Source organism: Penicillium rubens, assembly GCF_028828025.1.
Source record: "Penicillium rubens strain IBT 27055 chromosome Unknown utg000003l_segment0_segment0, whole genome shotgun sequence".
NCBI classification, from domain to species: Eukaryota; Fungi; Ascomycota; class Eurotiomycetes; order Eurotiales; family Aspergillaceae; genus Penicillium; species Penicillium rubens.
The window spans coordinates 3,383,377-3,411,043 of NW_026890601.1; the positions used below are offsets into that span (position 1 = coordinate 3,383,377).

Sequence of the window (27,667 nt, forward strand, 5' to 3'; positions counted from 1 at the left end):
CTTTTTTGATGTCTTTTTTGATGTCTCTTTTCATATTCTATCTATCACAGCAAAAATAACACAAAAGCGCTTTGGAAAGAGGAGTGTATTTTTCCTATTCGGTCCCATGCATATAACCTAGCCCTAACTCCCAATTTGATAGACCCGAGTTAGCTGTACATGTATGAAGCATGTCCACTTGGATCACTAGACATACCTATGTAGGTATACATGTAGTGTATAGTGCATGTATGTACATGTATGTAGTAGTGACACGCTCCTTCCGTATTTCCTTGCCCTAACTGGTTTCCATGGCCACCAACCACCTTCGTTCCTTCCTGTATAGCTTCATATTCTGTTTATCAAACCATCGTACCTTCCTGTTGCCATTGCCCGTTGCCATGGAGTATCCCAGTGTTATTTATTTCCCCCCCAGTCCTCTTTTCCTTTTCTTCTTTCTCCTCTCCCCATGCCACTGGTCATTATCACTTGCACTGCTTTTGATTACTACCAAGCTATCACAATGCTCTCTGCTACTTCTACTGCTTCTTCTTCTGCTTTCGGCAAAAGGACTCGTCCTCGCCGCCTCCTATCTAAATACCGCCCTCCTCCTTCGAAGTCATGCCTCGCCGCTTCAATCTCTGGCCGGGATCCCACCCCACCTGGAGAGCCTTGCGTCCGGAAAACTGTACACTTCCCCGACGACAAGCCCTCCCTCGAGCGGGTCAGGATCATCCCGGCTCGGCCAGAGCGGAACCTACAGGCCTCCTTCAAGAAAGGCCAGGTCGCGGAGACGAAGTCGTTCATCATGTACACTTCGAATCCCTCGGGCTCCAACCAGCGGTTCCTCTCCAAGCTTCCCGGAAGCTCTGGACCTCGGTACGAAACCCATTCACAATGGATGAGCGTTGTACGTGCCCGTCAACTCGCCGCTGCCTATTCCTGTGAGCCCCGTTCTCCTCCGCGGTCCGCACCTTCCTCCGAAGGGTCAGCGCCCGAACCTGCCACCTATGGTTCGCCCGAAGAGTCTTCCTCCTTTGACATGTCCTCCCTGAAGGATGCCCTGCCTGAACCTGCCTCCAGCGGTTCACAGCATGGGTCTGACTTCGACATGTCTGCGATGGCTCGTGATCTGCCTGACCCTGACAAGGCCTTCAACATGTCCTCTCTGGCCGATGCACTCCCGGACCCGACTGACACCTTCGATATGAGCTCGCTTATGCGTTCTCTTCCCGACCTCGATGCTGCCCCCGAAGTACCATCCCCTCCGCCTGTGCACCAGGCCGTGGTTGCTTCCCCCCTTGCGAGCCTCGCAATTCACCGCCAAGGGTTCCTCAACGTGTGGTCCAGATCCACGTCCAGGTTGGCCCGTTCTCGCCAGACTTGTTCTTCAACCTTTGTGCGGTCTTCCTTGTGGTGGGGTCTTGCTTCCCATGCCTTGCACCAGCAGTCTATGCTGTGCTTGTGCTGCTCCTCATCCATGGGATGTTCTTCTTTTGAAGCTGACGGTCTGCATTCGGTGTCCTCGGAGTCCTCCTCGGCTGATTGGCTTCCTCTTCCTTCCTCTGTTGTTCTTTCTTTTGTATTTCTGGGTCTGCTTTTTTCCATGTTTTGTTTTGTTCTTCTGAGGCTTTTGCCGTTTGCTTTTGTGAAAACAAAAAACCCCCCAAAAAAATTGCTTCCTGCGTTGTTGTTGGCGTTTCTGGCGTTTCTGGCGTTTCCTTTGTTTTTTCCTTGGGAGATCTGGTGAGTACGTGGTGAGTATCTGGTGAGTATTTTGGAGACATGGGGGCAACGTCTCTGTCTGTGGTCGCGAGGAAGGCAGCAGGGACGTGTGGAGACTCAGGATGGCAACGAGGGTAAGTCATTACCAACCATGTGATGATTTCTAAAGTTAACATCGCGATCAATACCAGGAGGCTGGTGGGTATTCCCGACGAATCGAACCGACCGAATCGAACGTCACTGTCTGTGAATGTGCGGAAGGCAGCAGGACGTGTGGTGGCTTCATTTCTTTTTCCGTCAAGGTAAATATGATTACACTCCTTTCCTTTTGATCTTATACTAACCGCATGTCTTCCAGGGGAGGGGAGGGGAACGTCTCTGTCTGTGACCGCGCGGAAGGCAGCAGAGCGTGTGGTGGCTCAATTGGATGGCGACGGGGGTAAGTCCTTGGTAAGCATATGATGGCTCCGAGGCTAACATGACGACCAATTTCAGGTGGCTGGTGGGTGTCGCCGCCGCAAACCGTACCAATTAAATGTCTCTGTCTGTGAGCACGCGGAGGGCAGCAGAGCATGTGGTGACTTGCTTCCCCCCATCCAAATCCTTTTGCAAGCAGCATGGTTGAACCGCAAGGTCTTCCTGCTTCGTGTGCTGACATCTTATAGATCGATCAATGTCTCTGTCTGTGAACATGTGGAAGGCAGCAGGACATGAGTGTGGTGGATTTATCCTTTTCTCCTTCAAGGTAAATATGATTCCAATCCATTATTTTTGGCCACATACTAACCGCATATCTTTCAGGGGAGGGAGCTGGGGACGTCTCTGTCTGTGAACGAGCGGAAGGCAGCGGAGCGTGTGGTGGCTCAATTGGAGTGGTGACGGGGTAAGTATACTCCAGGCCTCTGATGGCATGGGCTAACACCCACAGGTGGATGGTGGGTATCGTCACCACGAATCAAACTGATCGAACGGAACGCCTCTGTCTGTGACGCAGAAGGCAGCATATCGTGAGGTAATTGCTTCATATTTTGGATTTATTGCCCCAACACTTGGAGACAGCATGGATGAGCCGGAAGGCCTTCCTGCTTTGTGTGCTGACATCGCGTAGCTCGGTCAAACGTTTCTGTCTGTGAACATGCGGAAGGCAGCGGGACGTATGGTGGCTTCATCCTTTCTTTCTTCAAGGTAAATATGATTCCACCTCTTTCTTTTTTGATCGCATGCTAACCGCATGTCTTCCGGGGGAGGGGGGGCGTCTCTGTCTGTGACCGCGTGGAAGGCAGCAGAGCGTGTGGTGGCTTCATATTTCGTTTTCCAGAGTAAATATGACCCCAGTCCCTTTTCCTTCCTTTTATCTCGTGCTGATCCCGCATGTTCCAGGGGAGGATGTTGGCGAACGTCACTGTCTGTGAACGCGTGGAAGGCAGCAGGACGTGTGGTGGCTCGCCTTTTTGGCGAAGGGAGTACGTCTATGTCCTTGCCCATGGATTTCTGTGATTGTGCTAATGACTCAGTACCGAGTATCCTACATCTTTTCTTCTTCTTCTTTTCCTCTTTTTTTCATCATATATTCTCGCAGTGCGAGGGGTATGGAGAAGAAAGGATGAAGATGAGTACATACAAGTGGTCTGTGCGTACACCAAGTGTATCAAGTACACTCTGAATCACAATGGTCTTTTCCAACACAAACAGAGTGACGGATCTTGAGAGGAGTATTTATGGTCTCGGGAATTTGACCGTCGTGTTCCAGAAAGAAGAATCTAAGGTTTACTATAAGGCAAGGCCCAGAAAAGCTCAATCCAACCAACCACGTGCTTTCCGAGGAAAATACACAAATTGTAAGGCCTAAGCTCATTCAACTGTCCGCAATCTCTTCCTCGAATACTGTGCCAATAAGCCTATGCACTGTATAAGAGTGATCAACCATACCCTGTGGCAGACCAAGAGGGCCGTGCAAGTTACCGATGACACTAGTGACACTGTCAATAATTGGCGACCACCCGAATGCAAAAGCAGCCTTGCCATTCTCCGTGCACGAGAGCCGGTCCAGAAAATTAAGGATGTCTATCTATGCATGAGGCATATATGATCTGGTCTCAGTAAGCCCCGTGGTCACTGTCGGTGCTAGACAATCACTGAGGTACCGTACATTATCCCAAGGAATTCGGTACCAGTCACAAACCACAAATGGAGCAGAAATTCTTTCGTCAAGGGTGTAATTAAAGCATCTCTGGTTGCAGTTATGGTGTTCCGTCTTCACAACGATACACGCCCTGGCTGTCCCGGCGATGGCAATTATCACGCATGGTTGAAGTGAGATGAGCAGGACTCGATGACTCTCGTGGGTGCTTGGCCTGCTCTTCTTAGAGAATCATCCTTAGCACTTCCCATGATTGACGTTGTGTTGCCAGGGCTGCCTCAACCATGCACAGGGCAGTGGGTGCTGGTTGTCGACGTTCCCGTTTCCTTCCAGGACATGTCCAAGCACAGCCTGGAGCTTTTGGGCATAAACCCAGACAAAAATGTAGAAAAAGGACTGGTTCAGCAGTAATGCCTGTGTGAAAATGTAATAGGTAACTGTACCCAGATCGTTTACTATCGGGTGTTATTGTCAATGAGACGAGGGAATTTGCTTTCTTTGTGTATGGCATGATAGCATTTTCCAATAGTCTATAAATGATATAAGTGTTGAGCAAAGGCGTACCGAGGCCGACTGGATGTAGATTTATATGGTAAAGGCATTATGCATTAGATGTGTCCAGAATATATGATCGTCAGTTAGGGCTAATTGTCACAAAGCCCAAGTCCGAGACCCGAAATTGGCCATGTAGTGTTGGATTTTATCTTTTACGATCGAGAAGGGTCTACTACCGTGCAGTTTTAGATACTGTTGGCTATTCGAGATGAAACTGATATCAATATCAATTATTGTTTCATTAACATCGAAACTCGAAACTCGATGATTCATGCACTCGGACTGCTCCACGACACTACATCTACAAGAAAGAAAACAATGCGATGAATAAAAAGCATATTAGAATGATATTCGAGACTACTCCTAAAACAGACAAGTTAATCTGCCAACTTCGTGATGCAAGGAAGCGCCAGCATAACACCGACCCATGAAAAAGATAAGAGAAGACAGCACAAACTCGCAAGACCAGTAACGAGATCAAGTAGATGTTTATGTATGTTGCAAGAAGGGGGAATAGTCGTAAAGAGACAACCCGCGAAGCCCGGCCAGTTGAGAACCAAAACTCTATACAAGTCGTGACGTGTAAATGCGCTGAAACAGATCCAGAGAGGTGTAAAGGTTGTGCATGAGGTGACGGGGGAATGGTATGAGACGTCACCAGAATGGATACGAAGTCGAAGTGCGAGATATGAGATAGGCAAACGCTCAACGGATCGAAGGATAGCAAAGAAGATGAAAAGACAGGGTGGATCATGGACTGGAGAAAATAATGAAAGAGCCGTGTAGAATAACAAACTCAATCCGATGAATGGACTACGGTGGTGTCGGAGTCTGTCCCAGCTCTGCGTGGTCGCGAGGCTTATCGCGGGATCGCATGTACATGGCATCGGAGTGCGAGGGATCAATCGGGCGGGGAAGACTTCCATGTTGTTGCTGTTGTTGGGACACAACCTCCCGTGCGTAGAATTCTACGAGCATTGTCCCATATGACTCTAGTTCTTCGACAGTGATGGCGAGTCGGAAGTCATTCAGAAGGAGGAATTGTAGTTCCAAATGGTTGAGCTCCACCAGTGGAAGTCCGCCAACCTGCGTAACCGATAACGATTAGCTGTGGTCTGGCAGTCAGATATAAGAATGACATACCTTTGCATAACGTGAATTGGTGTAGAAAACATCAGAGAAGAACTTGCTCGCACAGGTCACGGCAGCGATGACCAGTCGATGGATATTAAAACTATCAACGACGAAGAAATGTGAAAGTGCCTCGGCATCCGACTGAGGTGAAAGGCTCGGCGAAATTGAAGTATTCGGCCCATGCGAGTCCTGCGCAGTAAAGCCTGTTGAATGGGGTGGTGTCGCCATCAGAGAATCCCGCATCTCGGAGTCCCCTCCAGACACAGTAGATGCGGATGCAGATGAGGATCCAGATCCCTCGGTAGAGTCCCAACGTTGGTGCAGGGTGTCGAGCTGATCACGGTTGACCAGCTCGGTCATGCGGTCGAAGTAGACCAGCAAGCTTAGAAAGACCTCATAGGTTGTAGGACAGTATTTGTGAATGCGAGTTAAATAACTCAAGATTGTGATGGTCGGGACATTCTTGCCGTGGAATGCGAGCACGCTGGTAGCCTGTGGGCTAAGGTTCGAGGTGCCCTCGGGTGGCGGGATATGGCGATGTACATGTTCGTGATGTATATCGTTTGTAGTCGTGATCTTAGTCAGAAGCCCAGCGACCATCTCGATGATCTCCGTGACCGGCATGGAGCTAATCTCATACTGTCGTTGGTGCGACCCAGTTCCCGAAGTGTGTGAGCTCCGCGATCCCACCAGGTCCTCGTTGGCGAGACTCTGAATGTGGGATAAGCTTTGGACCCGGATGCGACTCGGTGAATTGGCTTCGGAGCCTGGTACAGACTGCATGGACTGGTGTGTAGGTTGAAGGCGCGGTGAATCCGGCGCCGACTGATTAGAAGAGTACGGGTTGCTCCCGCTCTGGGTTGGTGGGGTACGTGTTGAGGAGTAAGAGTCCGGAGGAAAGGCATGGCTAGGATGAGACGTCATCGAGGGCGGGCGTGAGGTGAAGGTGGGAGTCTCGGAAGAAGAGCGGGAAGCTTGAGAAGGTGTGCGCGAGTTGATGTAAGCCGGTACATCATTCGCATGCACAGGAAGCCGAGCAGAGCCTACGGACGGTGGGGCAATGGAGGTGGGGGTGGAGGAGGCAGTCGAGTGAGTGTCCATTGGCTGGGCGAAAGAATAAACTGAATCCGAGTCGATTGCGCCTCCCAGCATGTCGATATGATCCGACGGCACGTGGTTGACGACGATGGAGCCCATATCAAGGCTATGATCTGTTTTTCTGCGGGAACACGGGTCAGCAAGGCGGTCGCAGCTTGGAGACTCGCCACTGTGAACCGGACATGGGAGATCGAATAGAATAGGGATGATATGCACGATACAAGGGGAAAGGGAGGGAAAAGAGAGGGATAATAGAGGGGCTTGCATACACTTTGGATTACCCCAAGGGCTAGACGACGGAAATCAGGGAAAAATCCCCGAGCTAAAAGAGAGAGAGTTTGAGGATCAACGACTGATCGAATCCATTGAAAAGAAAAGGATAACACAGAGAGGAGAAAAGAGACAGAAGAACAGGAGTAACAGGAGTAACAGGGGAAGCGCGTAAGTTAGGGGACTCTTGAAGTTGGGGAGTTTGGGTCAAAGTGAGGTGTGAGGTCAGTGAGGTCAGTGCCGGGGAAATATGAAACAGGATTTAATTAGGCAACATGTCAACTTCTCATATAACAATTCTTGTTTGGACTAATTAAGAGATAAAAGAAAGAAAAAAAAAGAAACATACTCTAACATACTCTCTAGTACTGGGAGTATGTTCTAAGAGATCTGTCATTGAGGGCTGATATAAAAGGAACGGTGTATGTTGTAGAGGGTCTATAGGCTGGACTATATTGACGAATGATAGAACGATATGCATCCTCGTGGGAGTGATGATGCTCATACATCTTAGGCTTAGCGCTATTATATTTAGTCCGGGGATGAACATTGGAACTCCAATGTGTGCATGTGGGATGTGACATGTTTACCCTACGTATCTCCTAAGTCTAGGCAGTACTAATGGAAAAAAAACTACAGATCTACATACATATGTAAGAGTGTTGTATGTTCTACAGAGTATTACAGTACTGAATCAACTCAATCCATGAACAGAATAGACCCAGGGTATATAAATCCGGTGTTCCTCCCGGTCTATTCAAGTATATCACTCACTCGGCAGTTATCACCCAATAGCCAGCTGGCCGAGCACTTCCGATCTAGTTCTTGACTTGCTCGGTCCTTTTCTCCCTACATAGCCCGATGATAAAGGTGGGGGTATGGCAGCACTCGTGGACTAGTGTCAGACTTGTCATATTGGCACTCGGACATCGTATATCCCCGGTGGGGGCGCATAGTAGAATGTGAAGTCCGGAGAACTGGGATCATGAAACCATTCCATTTGGTGATTGACGCAATATTAGAACGCTTATTAATTCGTCACTCCGGGCCCAGTGTAGCCGTTGTCAGGCAGGTAGAGATGTCTCACGGCACCGGCCTTGGTCAAGACCACGAGACGAATGACACCACCGGAGCTACCGTCCCACTTAATAGCCTCCTGCAAAGCACTCCGCACGAAATCGATGCCTTCTTCCTCCGTCATCTGTTCCCGCCAGTGGGCATCAGTATAACCGTAGATGTAGGTCGAGCCCGAACCGCCGATAGCGAACGGCTGCTTGTGAAGGGATCCTCCTAACGGTATCGAGAACACTTGACCTCCGTGTCGTGCATCCCATCCGGCAAGAATGATACCCGCACTGTTGTTCAGTCAGCACGAATTGAGCAATGATCCAAAGATCCGGGTACAGACCTCAGCGCGTCCTTGTTCTCATAACACAATTCCTGGAAGAGTGACGCAGCAACCTGTGTGGTAGGGGCCTCGGCGTTCGTTACACCGTACATGTTGAGATGGTAGGAGACGATGTCGGCCACAGCCTGGGTGTCCGCGGCGGAACCCGATCGGCAGCACCAGATGGTGTCGTGCACCTGTGTCAATTTGTCGGTGACTCGGTTGGCAATGTAGGCACCGGTGGTTGTTCGACTGTCCGCACCCAGGATGACTCCGTCTTTGAAGTTGATAGCCATGCTGTTGGAACGTTAGTGGGGATGGTTGCAGATGGTAAGGTTCGAGAGCTCCAGCTCAACTTACATCGAGGTTCCCAAGCTGAATGAAGAATGATACGTTAGTATATGTTGATTAACGCCCATGGCAAATAATATCATAAGCTTAGCTTACTTGACCTCGCCAGACTTCAGGTGGTTCATGTCGACGTGAATGCCATCTGGAGATGTTAGCTGGTTGCTGTCGGCGGATGACGATAGCTCTGCTCACCTTCACCAAGCATTCCTGATGTTCCATGGGGGGCGACCATTTTGTGCTGTGTTCGAGAGAAATTAGGAAAAGTGGAAAGATGACTTCAATAGATCAAATAAAACGGCAAGGAGAAGAGGGAGGTAAGGGAAGAAGTAGAGGTGATGCTATCATGAACACAGGCAGAAGCTCACAACGCGGCAGCTCGGGCGGTGAGGCCCCAGCCCCTGCGACTTATCATCTTCTCCCCCGCGAGATTCCCTGAAGCTCAATTGCCCTTTTCTTCTGTGGCGGTTCATATTAACTTACTGTATTCGTCTCTGGTCGCATTGGCCGTATCTGCTAGTCGATAAATTTGCAATACCAGAATCTCCCAGGCTTCGTTTTGTCCCGTGCTCTATCAGGTCCCCACTCTTAAGCCAACTCAGCGCCATGTCCGAATCCCCTCCGCCTCCGTCCTGGAGCATCAGCAACATGGCCAACAGTGCTGCGCAGTTCATGCGACTGCCGGTTCTTGCGTCATCTGGTCTGGCTGTTGTTGCAAGTGGGCTCCTTTACTTCAAGCAAAAGTACGCTATTGGCATCTAGGCCATTTGTTTACGAAGCTAACCACTTTCCCCAGTGAATTAATCTATCCGCGCAATGTCCCCGTTGATGCGCGCACAAATGTCCCTAGTCCTCGCCAATTTGGCATCAGCGACTTTGAAGACCTCCAGATCCCAACACCCGACGGAGAGTCCTTGCATGCCCTTTTTCTCCGGCAACGACCAACCCGCTTCTCTCGCAATCTGACAGTCCTAATGTTCCACGGAAATGCAGGCAACATCGGCCACCGCGTCCCGATTGCGAAAGCTCTACAGGATACACTTCAGTGCAATGTCCTCCTGCTGGAATACCGCGGATACGGGATGTCTACAGGTACACCGGATGAAGCCGGCCTTAAGATCGATGCTCAAACCGGCCTTGATTACCTACGACAGCGCCCAGAGACGAGGGATACCGACATTATTGTCTACGGACAAAGTTTAGGAGGTGCCGTGGCTATCAATCTAGTTGCCAGCAACGAGGAGCAAGGTGATATAGGAGGACTGATCTTGGAGAACACTTTCCTGAGCATACGCAAGTTGATCCCAAAGTATGTTTTCGAATTAACGGCAAGGTTTCCGGGCGAGCAATACTAACCTAAACAGTGTCTTCCCCCCAGCGCGATACTTGGCACGTTTCTGCCACCAATATTGGACTAGTGAAGATATGCTGCCTAAGATCACCAAAACTCCAGTTCTTTTCTTGAGTGGATTAAAAGACGAGCTTGTTCCGTAAGTTTTTCTACCCCCCAACATGGAGTTTTATGGCTAACATCCCTTAGCCCGTCGAATATGACCCAATTATTTGCTGTTTGCCAGTCCGAATGCAAGATCTGGCGCACACTCCCGAACGGCGGTCACAATGACTCTGTTGCTGAGCCAGGCTACTTCGAGCACATTCTTTCCTTCGTTACGGAAGAAGTGCTACCTAATAAATAGTGCTTAAACTGACGTGGATTTTGCTTGGGTTTTTCGAATTCGCCCTAGCGAACCCTTTACCCAAGGCATCTCATGTTTTCTCTCCCGCCAAGAAGTGCAAACACTTCAAGCTTTGCTTCAATGCTTGGCTGTCAAACCCCTTTTCGACAGCCAATCTAGACGTCTGGTTTCGGTCCCTACAACACAAGAAACAATTGACAAGAACTGTTGATTATGACCATGATACCCCTGCCACGCAACCAAGACACGAATTTCACTTTGCATCCGTTGGAATGATCACGGCCTGCCTCTTTGGCCCATACATGGCCCTGATGACTTCATTGACCCCCAAGCCCTCGGGGTGAAGGGTCATACCTCCCATTTGATTGAGAATGGCTCTTTTCTTCTTTCTATCTATTCTTGTCCCATTTGCTTTCCATTCTTGTTTACTCCTTCCTGACTATTATCATACTTGCGGTGTTTGTAATATTGGCTCAACATCGGGCGCTGGGCGTGTTTCTTTTCTCTGCTTATTCTTCTGCGGACCTTTCTTTCGCCTCGCTTATTGGCTCCGGCAATTTCTTTTCTGTGCAAATACTCGGTACGAATGTTATAATTTGATTCATGACACTTCCGCTGTGCAATCCTAGGATACCGACCTATCAACGACGTGTTCGTACTGGGCTCCTGGGCGAGAGGGCACTGGGAAAACCTGACCTAAAGAACGAGCCAACCAAACAAGAAGTCCATCATCCCCCCGGGGTAACTGCAGGCACAGCGAGTCAGCACAACGGCACCGGCCATTCCAACGCATTCTCATGGCCCTGTGCTTTCCTTTGCATTACACGGTGGGAAGAAACTTGTTCTCGGCTTCGGTGCGTACATATAAAAGTAGACACTCACCTTCTGACGCCTCTGAGCAGGCTTCTTCTTGATAAAATTCTTGATGTGGAAGTCTCTCGCCGTGCAGGACTACCAATTGCTCGTCCGCGTTGCTTCAGTGGGTGAATTGTCAGAAGAGGGGATGGTGTTATGAGTAGCAGAAGAACTTTGCCAACCAGGGGAGTTGAGCCGGGATACTTTTTTGTTGAGATCAGCTATAAGAGGGTTGCAGGGTAATGCTTACTATGCCCTAGTACAAGATGGACACTAGAAATAATTCAAATGACCAACCGAGCATCATGACCACGGCATGCAATACAGTTGAATGGTATCGACCAACCTCAGAACAGGTCCCTGCACCAACCGTGGAACTATTCATACCATATACAGGCCTGAAATCCGAAGACCAAGTCAAAGACCACATATACAAGATCCGCGATAAAGCGTGCAAGATGTAAGTAAGACTCGGAAAATCCCTGAATGAATCGCCATGCTTTCAAAGACAAGGCTATGTTCAAGTTCTCACAGCCATGCATACCCCTGTATCTGACTATCCCGCGCTTCTTGGACTGCAGCATACGCCTATCCAAAATCTACACGCAGGTACTAGACTGCATACGCGAGGGATGGACGCTACTAGATCTAGGCTGCTGTTTCGGACCATACCTACAAAGGTAGCATTCGATGCGGGAATATCTTCAGCCACGAACCTGATCTGCGCGGATACCGAGGGTGATTTCATTCAACTGAGGTCTGAATTGTTCCGAGACGAGCATTCAGTTGGGGCGCGACTTGTCACTAGGAGAATTTTCGATGGAGACTTCCTGGCTGATAGACGTGGAGCCGTCGATATGGTTTACTTGGGGAAATTTTTGCATCTGTTTGGCTTGGAGAAGTAGCGGTGTTGTTGCTCGGATTGGGAAGCTTCTTGCTCCTAGGGCTAGTTCTATGGTTTTCGGGCGCAATAATAGTGCGGAGAAGGGAGGCGCTTTCTTTATGAAGAGTCTTGGATGAAATTTGTACCGGCAAAGGTATCAGACAATCAAGGATCTTTGGAGAACTGCGGATGTTGGGTTGTTGGAGGTGCATAGTCGATTGTCAGGATATGAAACTTGCGGTGACTTTCGATTATCTGGGGATTGGGAAAGCCATGATACTAAGCAGATGTCATTCTGGGTTTTAGGGCTGATGGTTGAATGTATTAGAAGAGAGATAGTTGCCAGTGAGTACATTTTTAGGATCTGAGGCAAGTTGGAGTAGAATAAGTTTCGACGTGCTGCAGCATGATATATATCACTGGCTATATCTACTGATTCACTTTGTTTGAACGGATCCATAAGTACTGACTAATTCGTAAATAAAGCCCGCAAGCGCGTTCGCCTCACTCGTGTATATATTGGTAGACACAAATTAGGAATCAATTTGTTCTTTTCATTGTTTTACATCCGTTATGATCAACCCCCAATTCTTTGGATGCACCCATGTCTATTATTGAAACCACGAGAGTCCAAGTCCCAAAGATCTATATAAAACCGCAATATAAAAGGGAATAGGGAGATACATATAATACAAGTCACAAGGTATAGTCCAACAGAAGCAAACTACTGAAGTCTCTCAGCCTCGTCCACCAGCTCCTCAACCTTGAAGTTCTCAACATCACCTCGAGTGAACATGCGAACAAGCTCACTCTTCCTACCAGCAGCCTGGCCCTCAAAGTCATAGAAGCGCTGCACACAGCTAACAAGCCAAGTCGCCTCCATGGCCGAAACACCGCCATCGGGAATAATCTGGCCATGCATAAGGACCAGACCCTTGTCATCCGCCAAATCGAGGTGGTGAGTAATAGTAGTGTGAGGCTGGGCATACGCGCCGTGCATTTTATACACACCCAGATTGGTGAAGATCACAGTAGAGGTGTGGTTATTGGAAGGCGACAGAGTCGACCCCTCAGCAGGCGGGTGGAAAGCCCATTGGAGGAAGTGAATGTCGGCAACAGTGCCAGCTCCCTCGGGCGCTTGCTGTGCCTCTTCGGCGGTCTGCGGGCGCGGGAGAGGCAGGATGAACTGCGGGTTCTCGCGTGCGGCCTGCATAATACGCTTGTATGTATCCAACGGGATCGCCGCGGTAATGGCGTGCGGGTTCTCCGCAAAGCGGAGGCGCCAGAGCGCTTCGATCTCCTTGTGTGGGAGCTCGCGGATCTTCTCGACATCCAGGTAGGAGCTGAGGGGCTTGACGGGGCTGGACTCGCTGGAGACGGCGCGTGCGGCTTTAGCGGTGCGCGATTCCTGTGGGGGAGGAGGTGCTTTGAATGCTGGGGGTGTGCCTGGGACGGCGGTGGTGGATGCGGGTGTTCCAGGCTCTGGGGTGGCTGCGGTGGCTGCTTTGCGGCGGAGGTCTTGGATCTTTTCGGAGTAGGCTTCCTTCAAAGACTCAACTGACTCGTGTCCCTCTCTAAATAAACACGTCAGTACTGAAGTAGCAAGTGTTCAGGAAGGTTCGCTCACTCCTTGGCCTTCTTGTCCAGTTTGGCCCGATACTTGTCTAAGACATAGTTGGGATCGTGGTGCGAGGCGAGGAAGCGGACATCGTGGACCTGCGCCCACCGGCGTTGCTGATGACGCAGCAGGTTGGAATTGCCACGGATCAGCGATTGGAATCCCTGCAGTCGGAATGATGGCATTTTGGGTCTGAGGAGTAAATAGAATGAATCGCCCGATCTCCAGATAAGAGAAATGCCGGCCGGCTATCGGATGACATAATTACTGACATAAGCAATTTTAATTGATGCCATAAAATCAAGGCAGAAATTGAAAATATTCAGGCACAAATATTCCCTAATTAGGTTATGTGGGTCCTTATATTTCACTAAAGGATAGGCCTCACGTGAATCCTTCACTGGGTAGACCAGCCGTTAGTCGCTATGCTTTCTGCGAGCTTTGGGCGGGGTGAGCAGAATTGCCATATTGGGCCGTATCGGAATGACCGTACGCTGTATGTTCAATGCAGCGTCGTGGGGATTCTTTTTTTATTTGTCTTAATTAACATGTGGACTTCAGAGTAGGTGCCTGCCACATTAAGACCAAAGGCAAAAGTGCTATATAATAAGAAAATTTGGAATAAGACAGTCCTACCTTTCTACTACATATATGATCAATCTGTTACATCCGTTGACGTTAAAGCTGAACATTGATCCTTTGGTCTGGGAATATTAGTAACAAGGCTACTTGCTGTCTTTTCAATCTTTGTTTTTAAGCACACCTGGCTTGACTCAGAATTGAGCCCAAAGAACAAAAAAACCGTCAACAGCATATGAGGGTACATCCATGTATGACTCTTGCAGAAGCGAGTTAATTCAATTTAGTTGACAACCCAAATATCAGCTCATCGGGTTGCAAATAGTCTTGTCTTATGGATATGTTGCATCTTTGTACATCCGTATATCGCGATTGACCCACATATGTCCATTAGTCATCATTTCAATGCCCAACCATGGTTACCCATGTGGGATGGCGCCCTGAACTATAACCTTAAAGGCACCGTCCTCATAAATCCAGCTCCTCAAGAACAACCCCCTCATCTCCCAATATTCCCTATCTCCCCACATCCCCATCTCCCCCATCCCAGGGAAAGGGAACAGAAAAGCGTAACAAAAATGCCAATCCATGAAAAAGAGTTCTCCACCCCACCGCCCCATCCACCAGTGGGTACACCCCAGAACTCCCCATCCGCACTGCCGTGGTATTCCATCGCGCCGGGGGTATGGGAATTCCTGCTAAACGGCGACGGAGAGCACAAAGCTGTGCTGCAGTGGTGGGAGCCAAATACTACCTCTGCGCAGACAAAGCCAATAACACATACCTACATCGAGGAGGTCTGCACCCTGCGCGGTGGACTGGAAGATATTTCGCTCGGAAAGTCGTGGGGTATGGGTGCCTACGCCTACCGGGAACCTGGGATGGAGCATGGACCGTATCGGGCGACGAAGGATGGATGCCTGCAGTTTGTTAAGGTCGTGCCGGTGAAGAAGTAGGGATTGGGATTTGAGTTTCGAGTGTGTAGTTGGGATCTGGGAGATTAATGGCTACTACATCTTTGGTTGTTTGGGACCTACGTATTGATAATTTGGTTTTTTTGGGAGTTGGTTGGTTTTTTTCTAGCTAGTTCATTTTCCCTTCAGTTTTGCTTACAGGGTATGCCAAAACATGATGCATGATGCGTGCGATGGTTTCGACATGCGATATCGTATCGTGTATGAGCAATCTCCAAACTCCAAGATTAATGCAAGTGACTTCGCAAAGAATGAGACATGTCCAACGCTTTTGAAACATTTTTAATTTTGTTTCTCATGTCATCAATCATCAAATCCTGTCCAAAACTTTAGATAGGCACATCATCTGTAACAGATGCTTCAGCCTGAGTTGCCTCAGCCTGAGTGGGGCGATCTTCCGCAGGAGATTCGATCTCAGGAGCAGGTGCAGACTTTCCCTCAGGGTCCTCACGGACAACCATTTCCTGGTCCTTGTCCTGTTCCCCGGCATCCTCTTTCTCCCCCTCCCCCTTCGCTTCCTCTTTCTCCTCTTTCTCCTCAGCCTCTTCCCAATCATCAACAACCTCAGGCGCAGGGGTCTTCGCACGCAAAGACTTTCCCACCCCAACACCAGATCTCAGAACCAAGCGCTCCTTCTTCGCGCCATCACCATCAAGAGCAGCATAGATAGACTTGCTCACCCACGGGTTCTGAACGGGAGTTCCAGTCCTTGAACCAGCCGCACTACCACCCCTACTCTTCGAAGCAACCTGGGCCCATCCACCGTCTCCAGCACTAGCCTGTGCCTTAGCGGCTTCACGGGTTGCCTTAGCCTCGAGAGCGGCGACACGACGCGCTTCTTGTTCTTTGCTGCGCTCGCGCTCGCGGAGCTTGACGCACTCGCGTACGCTCATGCCGCCAATGCCGATGGTCGAGCCGCCCCCCATGCCGAAGACGGGTGGCGTCCAAGCAACCGGCTTTAAGACGAAGACGTGGCGGTGGGGTTCTGGGTCGTGGCTTTCTGTCACGAAGCCCCAGTCTGCGGCAAGGGAGTGCGCAAATGCACGGAGGGTGGATTTCGCCGGCTGGAAGCGGAATGAGCGGGTTGGTTTCTCTGCCGCCGCCAGGGAGTGGAGGTTGGCTTCGTAGGTTTGGAGGGTTGATAGAGGTACCGAGCTTGCGAGCTGGACGTATTGGTTCAGAGTCTCTTCCGAGTAGGGGAGGTTCTCGGCTGTGATGGTTTGAAGCGTTGTTGTCTGGTTGATGTCGATGCCAAGAGCACCCGCCAGAGAGCGGTTCCGCTCCAGACGTGTGCATTCGTCGTCGCATGTCAATGGGGTCAGCTCTGGCTGGCGTTGGGGCGACTGCACCTGGCCCTTGGAGGTCACAGCCTTGGCGGCGTTGCACCGTCTTTCTTGTCGAAGTCGTCCACAGCCACATGTCACTGCGACCTTGGACGAACATGGTGTTTTCTCGGGACAAGCGTACGGCGCGTGGCATTGTTCTGTACAAGGATGGCCACACATCGTCTTGTTCTTTCCACAGGGCTGGCTGCAAGGGTTGGTTGCGTCTTCGCAATCCTCCGGGCGATGGCAGTCCTTCCGGCAGAAATGGGAGCCACACTTGAGCAGCTGCCCACATACTTGACCGCAGCGCGCATCGGTCAGCCAGCAGGGCACGTTTTTCAGCACCCGCTTTCCGCACAGACACGCCTTTTCGGTCAAGAATGGACATTTGGGACAGTTCTCCTCGTCTGTGTGGCAAGTATGCGAGGCTTGAGGGTGGCCACATCGCTTTGGACGCTCACAAGGGAAGTTACAAGCTGGTGGCTTTGCACCACACGGCTGCGGAGGGTATAGAACAGATCTTCCGCAATTACACGAAATCTCTTCAAACACTGCCTCCCTGCAAGTATTGCAAGCACCCTTGTGGCAAAGCTCCGGGCATGTGTGCCTTCCGCATTTCAGCATCCGGCCACATACGCGAGTGCAGATATGCTCTGCCTCGATGTCCTCATCAGCAGGGCGGAGATGAGGCCTGAGTTTACGACGTGCAGCCTGTCGCTCATTGGCCCTTTGCTCTCCTGGACAACACCTTTCAGTGCATGTGTGTCGACCACAGTGTAGAGTCGCCTTGCACATGCGAGGGCACTGGGGAGGCTCATTCTGGCCTTGATGACAGATTGTCAGATTATCAGTACGACCACAGTTGCACTTGATGTGCACATTGCGCAAGCAAGCGCCACATGATCCAACATGACACAGCTTTTCGCAAGGATGACCACATGGAAGTGTCTTCCCACAAGGCTTTTGGCAGTTCAAAATAGGGTCTTCGCAGGAGGTACGAGGTGTGTACCCTGGGATCTCAGATAACGGCGTTTTGCCACAAGCGCAGTTGACAATGACATCTGGTGACCGAGGACAGTGTGCAGGCTGAGGATCTTGCGGGTGGCAGTTCTTCTGGCATGAATGCTTGCCACAGTCAAATGGACGGTTACAAGTCTCTCCACAGTTAAAGCAGCCGGTCCACTCATCTTCCGAGCCGTCATCGCGGACGACTCGACTGTCCTCCTCCTCATCCTTTGACTTACACAGCATCTCCGTCTGCAGTTTTCCACAATAGCAACGGGCGTCAATGCTAACCTCACAGCCACCACACAATCCCTCATGACAGGGAAGCGGACAGGTATGTTCCCCGCATGGCAGCAATTCACCACAAATTTCGCCACAGCTCCATCCATTCTCATAATCGGTATCCTGGCAACGCTTCTGGGACGAGTTAAGGCCACAGAAACAATCTTGCGTCGGACCCATAGCAGTACAAGGCGCACACGGACCAGCATGACAAGTTGCATCACAAGGATGGGGGCAACCCTTGCGAGGCCGCGAACAAGTCTGACCACACGAATGCGGAGGCAAACCGGGAAGAGGTCTAGGATCGACCTCTTTCTCGCACCAACAAGAGTAGCTCGTGGGGAAATTTTGTTGAGAAAGGTTACAGCCCGGACAACGCCAAGCGCGAGGAGTTGGGTCTTCTTGTCCGTTCTCTTGAGCGGAAGCTCTCTGTGCAGCTGCACCCTCATTCGTGGACCATTTCTTGACACAGCTCAGATGGAAAACAGTCCAGCATAGCTCACAAGACCAGACCCGAGACCTGCGACCCAGCTCGCTGCAGCAAATAGGGCATTCGTATAGGTTATGCGAGATGTCTTCGTGGATGCGGGTAGCCAAGTCGTCGGCTGTGGATTTCGTCGTGACTTTAGGTTGCGGCGGCCGTGCGTTAGGCTGTCTGGCTTTCCCTTTCCCTTTCGAAGATGGAATTGACTCGGACGGTTGCCCTTTTTGGGAAGGCGGCTTGCCCGGTACAAACTCCGGCACATCGGCTCTTAGTGCGTGGTCATGTAGATGCCCCGCACCATCCAATGGAGCGCCACTTTCGGCCTGGTCTGGCCTTGTTAACTGAGCTTCGAAACCACGCGCTCGCATACCACGGGTTCGCGGCTCTGGTCGAGTATCCTGGGTTTCAGGCCCTCCATTATGACGAGGTCCATTGTTCCTTTGTCTCCGGCCTCTTCCTTCTCTGTTTCCCCCTCTCCGCGAGCTGGACGTTGCATCCTGTTGACTGGGCTGTGACGTTGTATTCGGCTGTGGTTGAGATTGTGTAGGCTGTGCTTGCGGCGCAGCTTGGTTTTGGGGCTCATTCGCAGGTGCTTGTTGCTGACCTTCACGCTTCGCAGAACCCCGCCCTCTGCGTCTATGTGGCCTGGAAGAACGTGGGGGTCGTGGCCCGGCTGGTAATGAAGCCTCTGGCTGTGGTGTTGCCATGGCTGAAGATGCTGTGGAGATCTGACTGGAGACTCCGGGTGTACTCATGTGCTTCCGGTGAATATTCTCACTTGCGCTTGTCTTGAATAGAGTAATTGTTGGTCGATTGAGCGTGTTGCTCTAATGTAGGCTGAAAAGGCAGGATGAAGCAAAATGAGCGGAAGCTAGACAGTAAGTAAAGCTCGAGGAATAAAATCAAAGGCAAAAGCCCGCTTATAGAATGAAAAGAGAAAATAGTGGCGCAACGAATTATCTAGAAGGCGATCTTTATGGCAGAATCGGGCGGCGAATAAGGCGGTGACTTAGTGGCAAGCAGCTCCACTGGGCAGCTGTGAGTCAGCTATGGAGGAATTACATAACATGACTCATTGTGCCTGGGCAGGGGTAATGGGGGTCGGCAATCAATGAATTCGAGTCATGCTTCGTATCAGGAAGAAATAGAATGAAGCGATCCAATTCATTGGATTTGGTTATCATGCGATAGGTTCATAGTGTCTGACTCCACTATGTGCCAAGACATTGAAGAAAGACTCAGTGCAGGAGGCTTATATGCAGAACACCATCTGCAGCATGTTAACACATAATCGGACTTAGGGAATATGCTCGATCTTCGATGAAACGAGGTAATTCCTTATGCCTGCTACAAAGGGACATCAGGGAAGACAGTCGAAGCTCATCATAACTGCAATTTAGTCCCGATCCCAAATTAAACATAGACAAAAAAAAAAAGAAATGCAATATCAAAGCCGGCGCATCAAAAGAAACATGGCGCTATGCAAGAAAACCAGCCCGTTCACCTCGTAACAAAGAACCATCCATCCTCTGGTTGAGATCATACACACCGAGTCCAGGCTCTAAATGAACACAACAATCTCACCACGATCATTCCGTCTCAGCCTCAACGCGCGGAAAAGATCCTTCTCATCATCAACCCTGCGCTCCCGGTCTGCCCGGCTACGCCCATTATCACGGCCGCGGTCAGCATCATACTCATCAGAGAGATCACGGTGGAAGCGCTTAAGCGCCTTGTTAATGGAGCAGCCACGCTCGCTATCCTTAGAGACCAGCGAGAGGAAGTGATAAGCCAGCTCGCGCTGCAGATCCTCGCCCGTGCGCGCCGGCGGCCGCGACTGCTTGTAGACAGTAACCTGGTGGCCGTGCGAGGACTCGACGGAGCCGCGGCGCTCATCAATTTGCTTAAGACGACGGGAGGGTCGGTCACCGTCGGTGGGGTTTGAGCTCTTGCGCTTGGACTTGCGGGAGTCGTCGTAGTCGTCTGCGCGCGAACGGTGCGACTTCTTGTTCTTGCGGACTTCGAGCTGGCCGTCGCCGCTGGAGGAGCTGCCGCGGCGGGCGTGGACCAGGGCCTTGGAACCGGGCTCCGTGCTGGAGACGGCTGAGCCGCCGAACATAGAGGAGACGAGGCGGCCGGCGCGGTTCTTCATTGAGATGCCGAGGCCTTGGTCGCCGTTGCCGTTGGCTTCTTTGCCGTTGCGGCGGCTGCGCTTGATCGGGGACGAGGTGTCTTGGTAGGCGCGGCGGCTGGTCTCAGGGCTGTCGTCGCCGTCGGGGGACGCGGAGCGCATCATCCGGTTCAGGCCGCCGGTCAGGCCGGAGTGGTTCAGCATGGGTGTGCCGGCGTTGTTGATGATGCTGGAGGGGGCATCCATCATTGGGGTGTCGACTGCTTCGCCCGGGGTTCTAAGCACCTCTGCTTGGCCGCGCTTGCGCTTCTTCTCGCTGACGGTGCCTGGGGCCTTCTCCTCGCGACGGCGGTCCTTCTTCTTCTTAGGTGCGGGCGTGACGAACTCTGTTGTGGACGCATTCCGAGGCGAGGAGGAGTGCGGGATGTCGCCGGCGCCGTACGAATAGCCATTCTCCTCATATGCGATATCGTAATTTTTACCCTCATCATCCGTGTTGGGGTTGGTGTCGATACGAGTGAGGGTCTTGCTGGGCTCGAAGATTGATCTGGCATTGGGGTCCATCGTCATCTCTGGCTTGGGCTCGGCAACAGAGACCTTGGATGTGTTCGGGGTCTCCTCGGCGACGAGGTAGTCGAATACATTGACAGGCTTGTCATTGTTGGCTGGGGCAGGAGGGGCCCTCACCTCACCGGCAGGTGGGGGCGTGGGAGCAGGGGGAGGAGGAGCGTTCTTCAGGGCCTCGCCGTCCGAACCGTCCTCGACACGGGGTTGCTGGTGGCGACCATTGGGAGTTTGATTCGCATTCTGCTTGTTGTTTTGTCCTTTCTTTCCTTTCTGAGGCTTCTCTTTATACAGAGCACCCTGATACTTTTGCGCCTCGCTCATGCATGACTGTAGTGGCCGGTGTCGTTAGCGGATGTCTCCCTTGTTGATTTAATTAGGATTCTAGTAAAGTCGCCGCATGACCATTGATGACCATTACGCGAAAATGCGACGCGAATCCGACATACCGTATGAGCTCGATATTCTGTTCCGTAGAAGTGCACCATACAATCGATACAGGTGAAGGAGGCGCCGCGACATTGGCCACGATGAGGATCGAGCTTTTTCTTGGTGAGAACATCACCACATGCCTACCATAGGGATTGTTAGCAGCGGCTCAAGCGCAAGGCATACAGACACCAGATAGGACTTACCTCGCAAGAGAAGGAGACCATTGTTGACACTCAAGATCACCTTATCAGGTGCGCAAAGAAGAGGGTTTTCGGGAGGGGTGTATCCCTTGGGAGAGTGTAGAAAGCGCCTAAGCGGGGAACTCAGCTTGATACGAATTTCAATATCTCGGCTTTTTCCTCCCTTTGCTTTTTTTTTTTCTTTTTTCTTTTCTTTTTTCGCGTCGAAGTTTGGCGCGCAGGTTCACACTAGTCTCGATGTGGAGCCGCACTAGGCTATTCTGGGTAATATGGATGGGCTGGGCGCGTCGGGAGGGACCAAAGTGTACTCCACGTACTCTTCCAAGGCTTCCAATCTTAGTACGGAGTACTTTGGGAACATTTGTCGTATAAAAAGAAAAGAAAGCGAGAAACCCCTGATTTATTATCTACCCAACTCGGTACATGTTTCAGGGTAAAGTGAAAAAGTGCAGATCCCACGCGGACATGGATGGTAGGTCTGTCAGGAGACCACATGCTCTCATTTGTCGCTTCCCAGTTGAAGGGGGAGGCGCGGGAAGGATCTGAGCATTCAGACTGGCTGACAGTCCCCTCGAAACATACCATATTGACGCCTCTACTGCTATTTTTGGCCCAAACTCAAACACTATTCCCCAACTATCCCTTCATCTATACTGCGATCAGTGATATACCGCTCTTTGAGGGTTCCGTCATGCTACATGAAACTAGTTGATCTGGAAGGTTGGTATCACGAGGGTGCAACTGGCGACATCATCGCTGTTGGTCATATTGAAGAACAAGAGAAAGTTTAATCAGTGCTTTCTGCTAATATAAGCTTGGTACGACGGAATGCGCCTTTAGTCTGCTTAGCTGTGCAGGGATATACTGCCCAGGTGGCTAGGTTTCTTTGGTCATGCGCGCCATCTTCCACATTTGATCACCAGGCAGGATGATCTTTGCACATAGGAGTTAGGTCATGTACTTTGTACAGATCGGCAATCGAGACGATGCGGGAATTGTATACTGGTTACATAGTATTGGCAAACTTGCACCTCGTTACCATTCACATTTCTATAGGACTAGAGCACACCCCCGAAGTATCTCTGTCCTCCGACATGTGGAGATGTTACGGACTGAGCAAACCCCCAAAGATATGCCTGGGGAAGAGAGCTGGAAATCAAGATGTGTTAAAACAGTATCTACTGTATCGCTACATTGGTATAATACTTTCAGGCGGGGACCTCTCTTATCCCCAAAGCCACATGCAGAACACAACAAGGGTATATTGATTGATATTGACATAGTCGACTGACGATTTATTATTGTACAAGGGAGACCAGCTCCATACGTGTGAGCAAAAAGGTGTATAGCAAGCATCAATGCGCTGAGTATAAACCAAACAGGATGAGCCCCATGGGGTCGAAAAGGATAGTCGAAGGTTCGCCCTATCAACCACGGGTTGTCCTAAAGCGTGTGTTAGCAACTAAGCAGTCAAAATAGATGCCGGGGAAGTCACTAACTCTTCCTTCGAGATCTCCACAGCAGGGCCATCATGGTGCTCCGGGCTCCCCTTCCCAGCATCAGACCGAGAAGCAGCCAACCCCTCCTTGCCCTCACTCCCCTCCTCGTCCCCACCACAGCCGCAGTCATAGGATTCCCCAAGATTGGCGCAGTCAAACTCAGGCTTACCAAGCATGGCATTGACCTCATTGTGAACGAAGCAAGCCCATCCGGAGGCAGCATTGCGCGACGAAACTTGAGGGGGATATTTGCTCAAATGCTGCATGAAGTGCTCAGCGCATTCTCCACTGATGTCATCAACCGTTAGTCCCCGATCTGGCATAGAGCACGTAAGGAAGGAATCCCAATACCAAGGATATAATCGAGCAAACAGGTAGATATAAGAACGCAGCGCCTCCTTTTGGTCTTCCGTGGGTTTCTCGGGGAACCGCGCCATAACAGTGTGGAAGTACTTCCAAGTTGCACGACCTAATTCCGCTCTGGAAAAGCCACCAATTCCGTAATCAGCAATTTGTCCCACCACTTGTGTATTTCCAATGGATCACTCTGGAGGTGCCTTACTTGACCGTCTCGTTGCCTAGCTTCGGCATCACCACGTCGCCTTTTAGTGTGCTATCTTCGATGGTTATCCCCGGCGCGGATGCCGCTGCCGAGTGGTCGATGTGGCCTGGGGCGCGGACAGCGGGGCTCGGTGGCCCCTGTGGTCGAATGAAGAGGAAGAATATGAGGCATAGTGCGATCGCTGCGCTGGTGATAATGCGCCGTGTGATTTGTCGGTTCGCCATGTTCGGGGGTGGTGATGGTTGGGGAAAAGCGATGTCGCCAAGCGTCCGTTCGCGGGAGCACCTGGGACTTGTGAGCAGGGAATATTCCCGCTGGAATACGAGACAGAATAATTCAGCTGAGGATTTGAGAAATGATTGCTGAAGGGAGCTTTTTACGAAGGGGAGTCTGGTACTTCCAAGGGCCAGGCTCCGTACAGCTTAGTCATGATTTGCCGCGCCCGGGCAGTGCGGGGCCCTGGATATACTACCTAGGTAGGTACAACAGTAGGTAGTTGCCCTAGAAGAGCCTATCATACGATTGACCAGCTTGAGACAACGTGATTTGGAGAATCTATCCCTGCCACATTAGCATTGATTTTTGCTCATCATCCAATGGCTCTCCGAATCATAGATCCAGCCCATTTAGACCCACATTGGATACATGGAAGATTTGACAGACCGCCACAAAGCTTTCTTAGTTATTGGGATTGAGGTCCCGACTAGTAAATATTGTGTTCAAGATCAAGCTTATCTACATCCCGTCGTGATGTCCAGATGCAGCAACCGAGTCGCTCAAACTCGGAGGTAGGTCCTCCTTGCGTGTACCCCAGTCGCTCTCTTTGTCCCCAAGTGTCAGCTCCAGCGTCATACCTCGAGTAAAGAACTCATGTCCAATCCAGCTCTTGGTATAAGGCTTTCCATTGAGCTTGGCACTCTGGATATAGATCTTCTTATATGTTTTGTCGAAGTTGACATTCCGAATGGTAGCAGTTTTCTTGGTTTCAGGGTGAGTGATTGCGACGGCCTTAAAGAACGGAGGAATAATCAAGTACACATTCTGCCCCGGATTTGGAAACAGGCCCATTAAGCTCCACGCCAGGAATGATCCCATGGCTCCCGAGTCATCGTTGCCAGGTAGACCACTATGCGTGGCGTTGAAAGAAGACGGGATGTAAGCGTGGGCTCGGCTGGCGGACAGACCAGGGCGTCCGGCATAGTGATAATCGTAGACAGTCAAGAATACCGGCTCATTGCCCATATCTGCTAAGCCAGAGGTGTGGAAATAGTCCAACCGAGACACGAAGGAGTCCGAACCGCCAACCATCTTGATCAACTTTGCCATGTCATGAGGAACGAAGCTATATAGTATTAGTATTTGAGAGTTGTTGGGTTCAGAAATGATATACGCACAATAGGTACTCCCAGATGCTAGAATCGAATGTCTCTGAAGGGTTCGAGGTGAGAGAGCACCACGATGTCAAAGCGCTGCAGGCAATAGGATCCTGATAGCTCCAGGTTCCGTTGATGTACTTTGGCTGAAAGAACCCAGTAAAGCCAGTGTCTGTCCCGTTCCCCAGCAGCGACTTCTGGTCTTCTTTGTACAAGTTCTGCCAGTTTCCAGACCGAGACAAATAAGTGGCGTAATCCTTTTTGCCAAGGCCCTTTGCTACAACTGACAGGGCGTAGTCATTGTATGCGTATTCCAGTGTCCGCGAGATACTCCGTGAATTGGTTCCGAAGCCAATATAGTCGAAGTCCAGATATGGAATATAGTTGAGGTGCTTCCAGCTCTGCAGACCTCCTCGCCCTTCATATGACCATTCGAGAGGCTCGTTCTCTGCATCGTTGACCATAGCTTTATAGGCAAGTTCCCAGTCGATACCAGTGAGGTTCTTTACGTAGGCATCTGCGAGAACAATATCGGCATTGGAACCTCCCTGCGTCCAGCCTTTGCAGAGACTCATGCGGCAATCGGGCAGCCATCCTTCGTGCTTGAATGTGTCCAGCAAGCTACGGACCATCTTTGACTGTGCCTTCGGGTCGATGATTGTGAGGAACGGATGCTGTGCCCGGAAAGCATCCCATAGGCAGTAGAAAGAGTCAAAGTAGGGCTCGTCACTTCTCCACAGTGGATTTTCCCCAGTCAGATCTTGAGGTGATAACATGGTTCGGTAGATACCACTCCAGAAACCGCTGATCATGTCTTTACTGGCACCACCCGGCGTGACCTTGATGGGACTGAGTTTCTCCTTCCATGCAGCCTCTGCACTTTTGCGCAGATCAGCAAATGCATCTTCTGGCTCAGGTACTTCTGCCTCGGCATTTTTGCAAGCTTGATCTGAGCTGACAAAGCTGACGCCCACCCTCACGGTCACAATTCCATTGTATGGTCGATCGAAAATCATATAGCCACCGGCTTGAATGTAGAAGTTGTTGAAGCCGCGGGTGACAAACAACTCCTGCACTGATCCAGCTCGGTCATTGACCCAGATTCCGCTGTCATCGACATCAGCATCGCCGAAATCAGCACAGAAATATGACTTGTACGAGCCAGCCCCAAAGCTAGGCAAAAAGGTACCATTGCCTTTCATCCTACCTCTGTCTGCGTCGAGGCTAATGGAAGCATTCTGTCGACTATCCCACAGATCAGTCAGATCCACCGAGATCAACGGGTTGAGATCATATCCCTCCGCCGTATATCCCTTTGGGAAAGTGAACCGGTACAATGCTGTCCGCCGCGCCGCAGTCATCTCAGCTTTAATGCCATTCTCAAGGGTCAAGGCAAAGTAGCCAGGCTGGGCAATCACAGAGTCATTCTTGTAGTGGACCGCGCGAGCAGCCTTGGGGAACTTGCAATTATCCACGATATTGTCTTTGCAGTACTGTGGGAACAGAGGAAAATTTCCCATAGACGGGTTCCCGCCTGTGCCACTGTCATGCATGTGCGAGAAGCCGGTGACATTGCTCCCATCAGTCGAGAAACCTCCAGTATTCTGGCCGTCGACGTCGGCGACAGGTTTTGCCATGCCATAGGGGAGGCTCGCACCTGCGAAGACATTGCCGCCATTGGTTGACCCGATCAGGGGATTGACGTAGCGGAGGTCATTCTGGGTTGCGACTGCGCTCAGCGCGCATTGGAGAAGTAGGAGGCTGTACAGCGTGTTTTTCTGTATGATTGCCATGGCGTTCCGGAATTTGAGGGTCAAATCACGCGAAATGACGCGTTGAGTTTGTAGATCTGGGGTGTGAGGAGCGCGATAGGCGCAAGGGGCGGGGGGAGAAGGAGCGAGTGCCTTCTGCAAGGTGGTGTTTTTCATATCGCCATGTTGTAACGTCGCATTGCTCGTGGGATCGACGGCCTAAATAGTGTTAGTGTTAAATGTTAGAGAGACCTTTAAGTGCGGGGTTAGTGTATCCTCAAGTCAGTGCACCCTGTTGAAGTGCGTCTTGAAGTTCCGCTCGCCATGTGAAAAGGCAACAATGCCTTTACAGACCATTCTAAGGCATTTACTGGACTTGCATTGTACTTGTCCATACCCTCCCTGTATATAAAACCTCTTATTGAGGGTTCATTAAACTAAATTAGTGGTCAAGGGACGAGAGTAAAGCAAAAGTCCTCGGATAATACTACATGTAGTTTGAGGTGGATCATGTGATCCACTCCCTATCAAACCTTAAATGCAGTTAGCGTCCACTTGGCATTGTCATCACTTCGTCGCAATATTTGGCTTAAGACTACTTTTCATGACTATTTTGTCGACTTAACCCTGAAGGAATAGGGAGGTTGTCAAACCTGAAGGCAGAACCTGCACTTCGTCTTCCTCTTTTCATCCAACTTGTCTCACTTCTGCTATCTACCCGGGAATCGGCTGCATCTCAGTGTTCAGTAGTCCACAACATACATATCCCATTTGAATTTAGAGGAATGAGGCACCACCAAGATTGCTCTTTTTTTCG

The 27,667-nt window shown here is 50.7% G+C and overlaps 11 protein-coding genes across 11 annotated transcripts; 4 read left to right on the forward strand and 7 right to left on the reverse strand.

Annotated features, from left to right (window-relative positions):
- Positions 1 to 448: 448 nt before the first annotated feature.
- N7525_007495 (uncharacterized protein) lies at positions 449 to 1,479 on the forward strand (the record flags this gene model as incomplete). The annotated part of the gene is given in 2 exon segments (XM_061214122.1): positions 449 to 1,318; positions 1,330 to 1,479. 2 exon segments carry the CDS (start codon positions 449 to 451, stop codon positions 1,477 to 1,479), a joined length of 1,020 nt encoding a protein of 339 aa, XP_061068553.1.
- Positions 1,480 to 1,826: 347 nt separating this feature from the next.
- N7525_007496 (uncharacterized protein) lies at positions 1,827 to 2,583 on the forward strand (the record flags this gene model as incomplete). Its single annotated transcript, XM_061214123.1, has 6 exons — positions 1,827 to 1,838; positions 1,896 to 1,956; positions 2,063 to 2,143; positions 2,200 to 2,247; positions 2,370 to 2,449; positions 2,506 to 2,583. 6 exons carry the CDS (start codon positions 1,827 to 1,829, stop codon positions 2,581 to 2,583), a joined length of 360 nt encoding a protein of 119 aa, XP_061068554.1.
- A 2,629-nt stretch (positions 2,584 to 5,212) lies between these two features.
- Positions 5,213 to 6,730, reverse strand: N7525_007497 (putative cyclin-dependent protein kinase complex component; the record flags this gene model as incomplete). The annotated part of the gene is made up of 2 exons (XM_002567901.2): positions 5,213 to 5,485; positions 5,543 to 6,730. 2 exons carry the CDS (start codon positions 6,728 to 6,730, stop codon positions 5,213 to 5,215), a joined length of 1,461 nt encoding a protein of 486 aa, XP_002567947.2.
- A 1,201-nt stretch (positions 6,731 to 7,931) lies between these two features.
- On the reverse strand, positions 7,932 to 8,871 carry pre3 (proteasome core particle subunit beta 1; the record flags this gene model as incomplete). The annotated part of the gene is made up of 5 exons (XM_002567902.2): positions 7,932 to 8,256; positions 8,310 to 8,585; positions 8,649 to 8,663; positions 8,736 to 8,781; positions 8,832 to 8,871. 5 exons carry the CDS (start codon positions 8,869 to 8,871, stop codon positions 7,932 to 7,934), a joined length of 702 nt encoding a protein of 233 aa, XP_002567948.2.
- A 371-nt stretch (positions 8,872 to 9,242) lies between these two features.
- On the forward strand, positions 9,243 to 10,333 carry N7525_007499 (alpha/beta hydrolase; the record flags this gene model as incomplete). The annotated part of the gene is made up of 4 exons (XM_002567903.1): positions 9,243 to 9,379; positions 9,433 to 9,945; positions 10,001 to 10,126; positions 10,177 to 10,333. The coding sequence occupies 4 exons, from the start codon at positions 9,243 to 9,245 to the stop codon at positions 10,331 to 10,333; spliced, it is 933 nt and encodes a 310-aa protein (XP_002567949.1).
- Positions 10,334 to 12,795: 2,462 nt separating this feature from the next.
- Positions 12,796 to 13,874, reverse strand: N7525_007500 (ATP11 family protein; the record flags this gene model as incomplete). Its single annotated transcript, XM_002567905.1, has 2 exons — positions 12,796 to 13,645; positions 13,699 to 13,874. 2 exons carry the CDS (start codon positions 13,872 to 13,874, stop codon positions 12,796 to 12,798), a joined length of 1,026 nt encoding a protein of 341 aa, XP_002567951.1.
- Positions 13,875 to 14,846: 972 nt separating this feature from the next.
- On the forward strand, positions 14,847 to 15,224 carry N7525_007501 (uncharacterized protein; the record flags this gene model as incomplete). The annotated part of the gene is made up of 1 exon (XM_061214124.1): positions 14,847 to 15,224. One exon carries the CDS (start codon positions 14,847 to 14,849, stop codon positions 15,222 to 15,224), a length of 378 nt encoding a protein of 125 aa, XP_061068555.1.
- A 347-nt stretch (positions 15,225 to 15,571) lies between these two features.
- N7525_007502 (putative NF-X1 finger transcription factor) lies at positions 15,572 to 19,045 on the reverse strand (the record flags this gene model as incomplete). Its single annotated transcript, XM_002567907.2, has 1 exon — positions 15,572 to 19,045. One exon carries the CDS (start codon positions 19,043 to 19,045, stop codon positions 15,572 to 15,574), a length of 3,474 nt encoding a protein of 1,157 aa, XP_002567953.2.
- Positions 19,046 to 19,899: 854 nt separating this feature from the next.
- N7525_007503 (LYAR-type C2HC zinc finger protein) lies at positions 19,900 to 21,689 on the reverse strand (the record flags this gene model as incomplete). The annotated part of the gene is made up of 3 exons (XM_002567908.1): positions 19,900 to 21,363; positions 21,483 to 21,605; positions 21,669 to 21,689. The coding sequence occupies 3 exons, from the start codon at positions 21,687 to 21,689 to the stop codon at positions 19,900 to 19,902; spliced, it is 1,608 nt and encodes a 535-aa protein (XP_002567954.1).
- Positions 21,690 to 23,092: 1,403 nt separating this feature from the next.
- On the reverse strand, positions 23,093 to 23,950 carry N7525_007504 (flavin-linked sulfhydryl oxidase ERV2; the record flags this gene model as incomplete). The annotated part of the gene is made up of 3 exons (XM_061214125.1): positions 23,093 to 23,108; positions 23,165 to 23,644; positions 23,727 to 23,950. 3 exons carry the CDS (start codon positions 23,948 to 23,950, stop codon positions 23,093 to 23,095), a joined length of 720 nt encoding a protein of 239 aa, XP_061068556.1.
- Positions 23,951 to 24,461: 511 nt separating this feature from the next.
- Positions 24,462 to 27,621, reverse strand: N7525_007505 (uncharacterized protein; the record flags this gene model as incomplete). Its single annotated transcript, XM_002567910.2, has 3 exons — positions 24,462 to 25,068; positions 25,121 to 27,069; positions 27,613 to 27,621. The coding sequence occupies 3 exons, from the start codon at positions 27,619 to 27,621 to the stop codon at positions 24,462 to 24,464; spliced, it is 2,565 nt and encodes an 854-aa protein (XP_002567956.2).
- Positions 27,622 to 27,667: the final 46 nt, after the last annotated feature.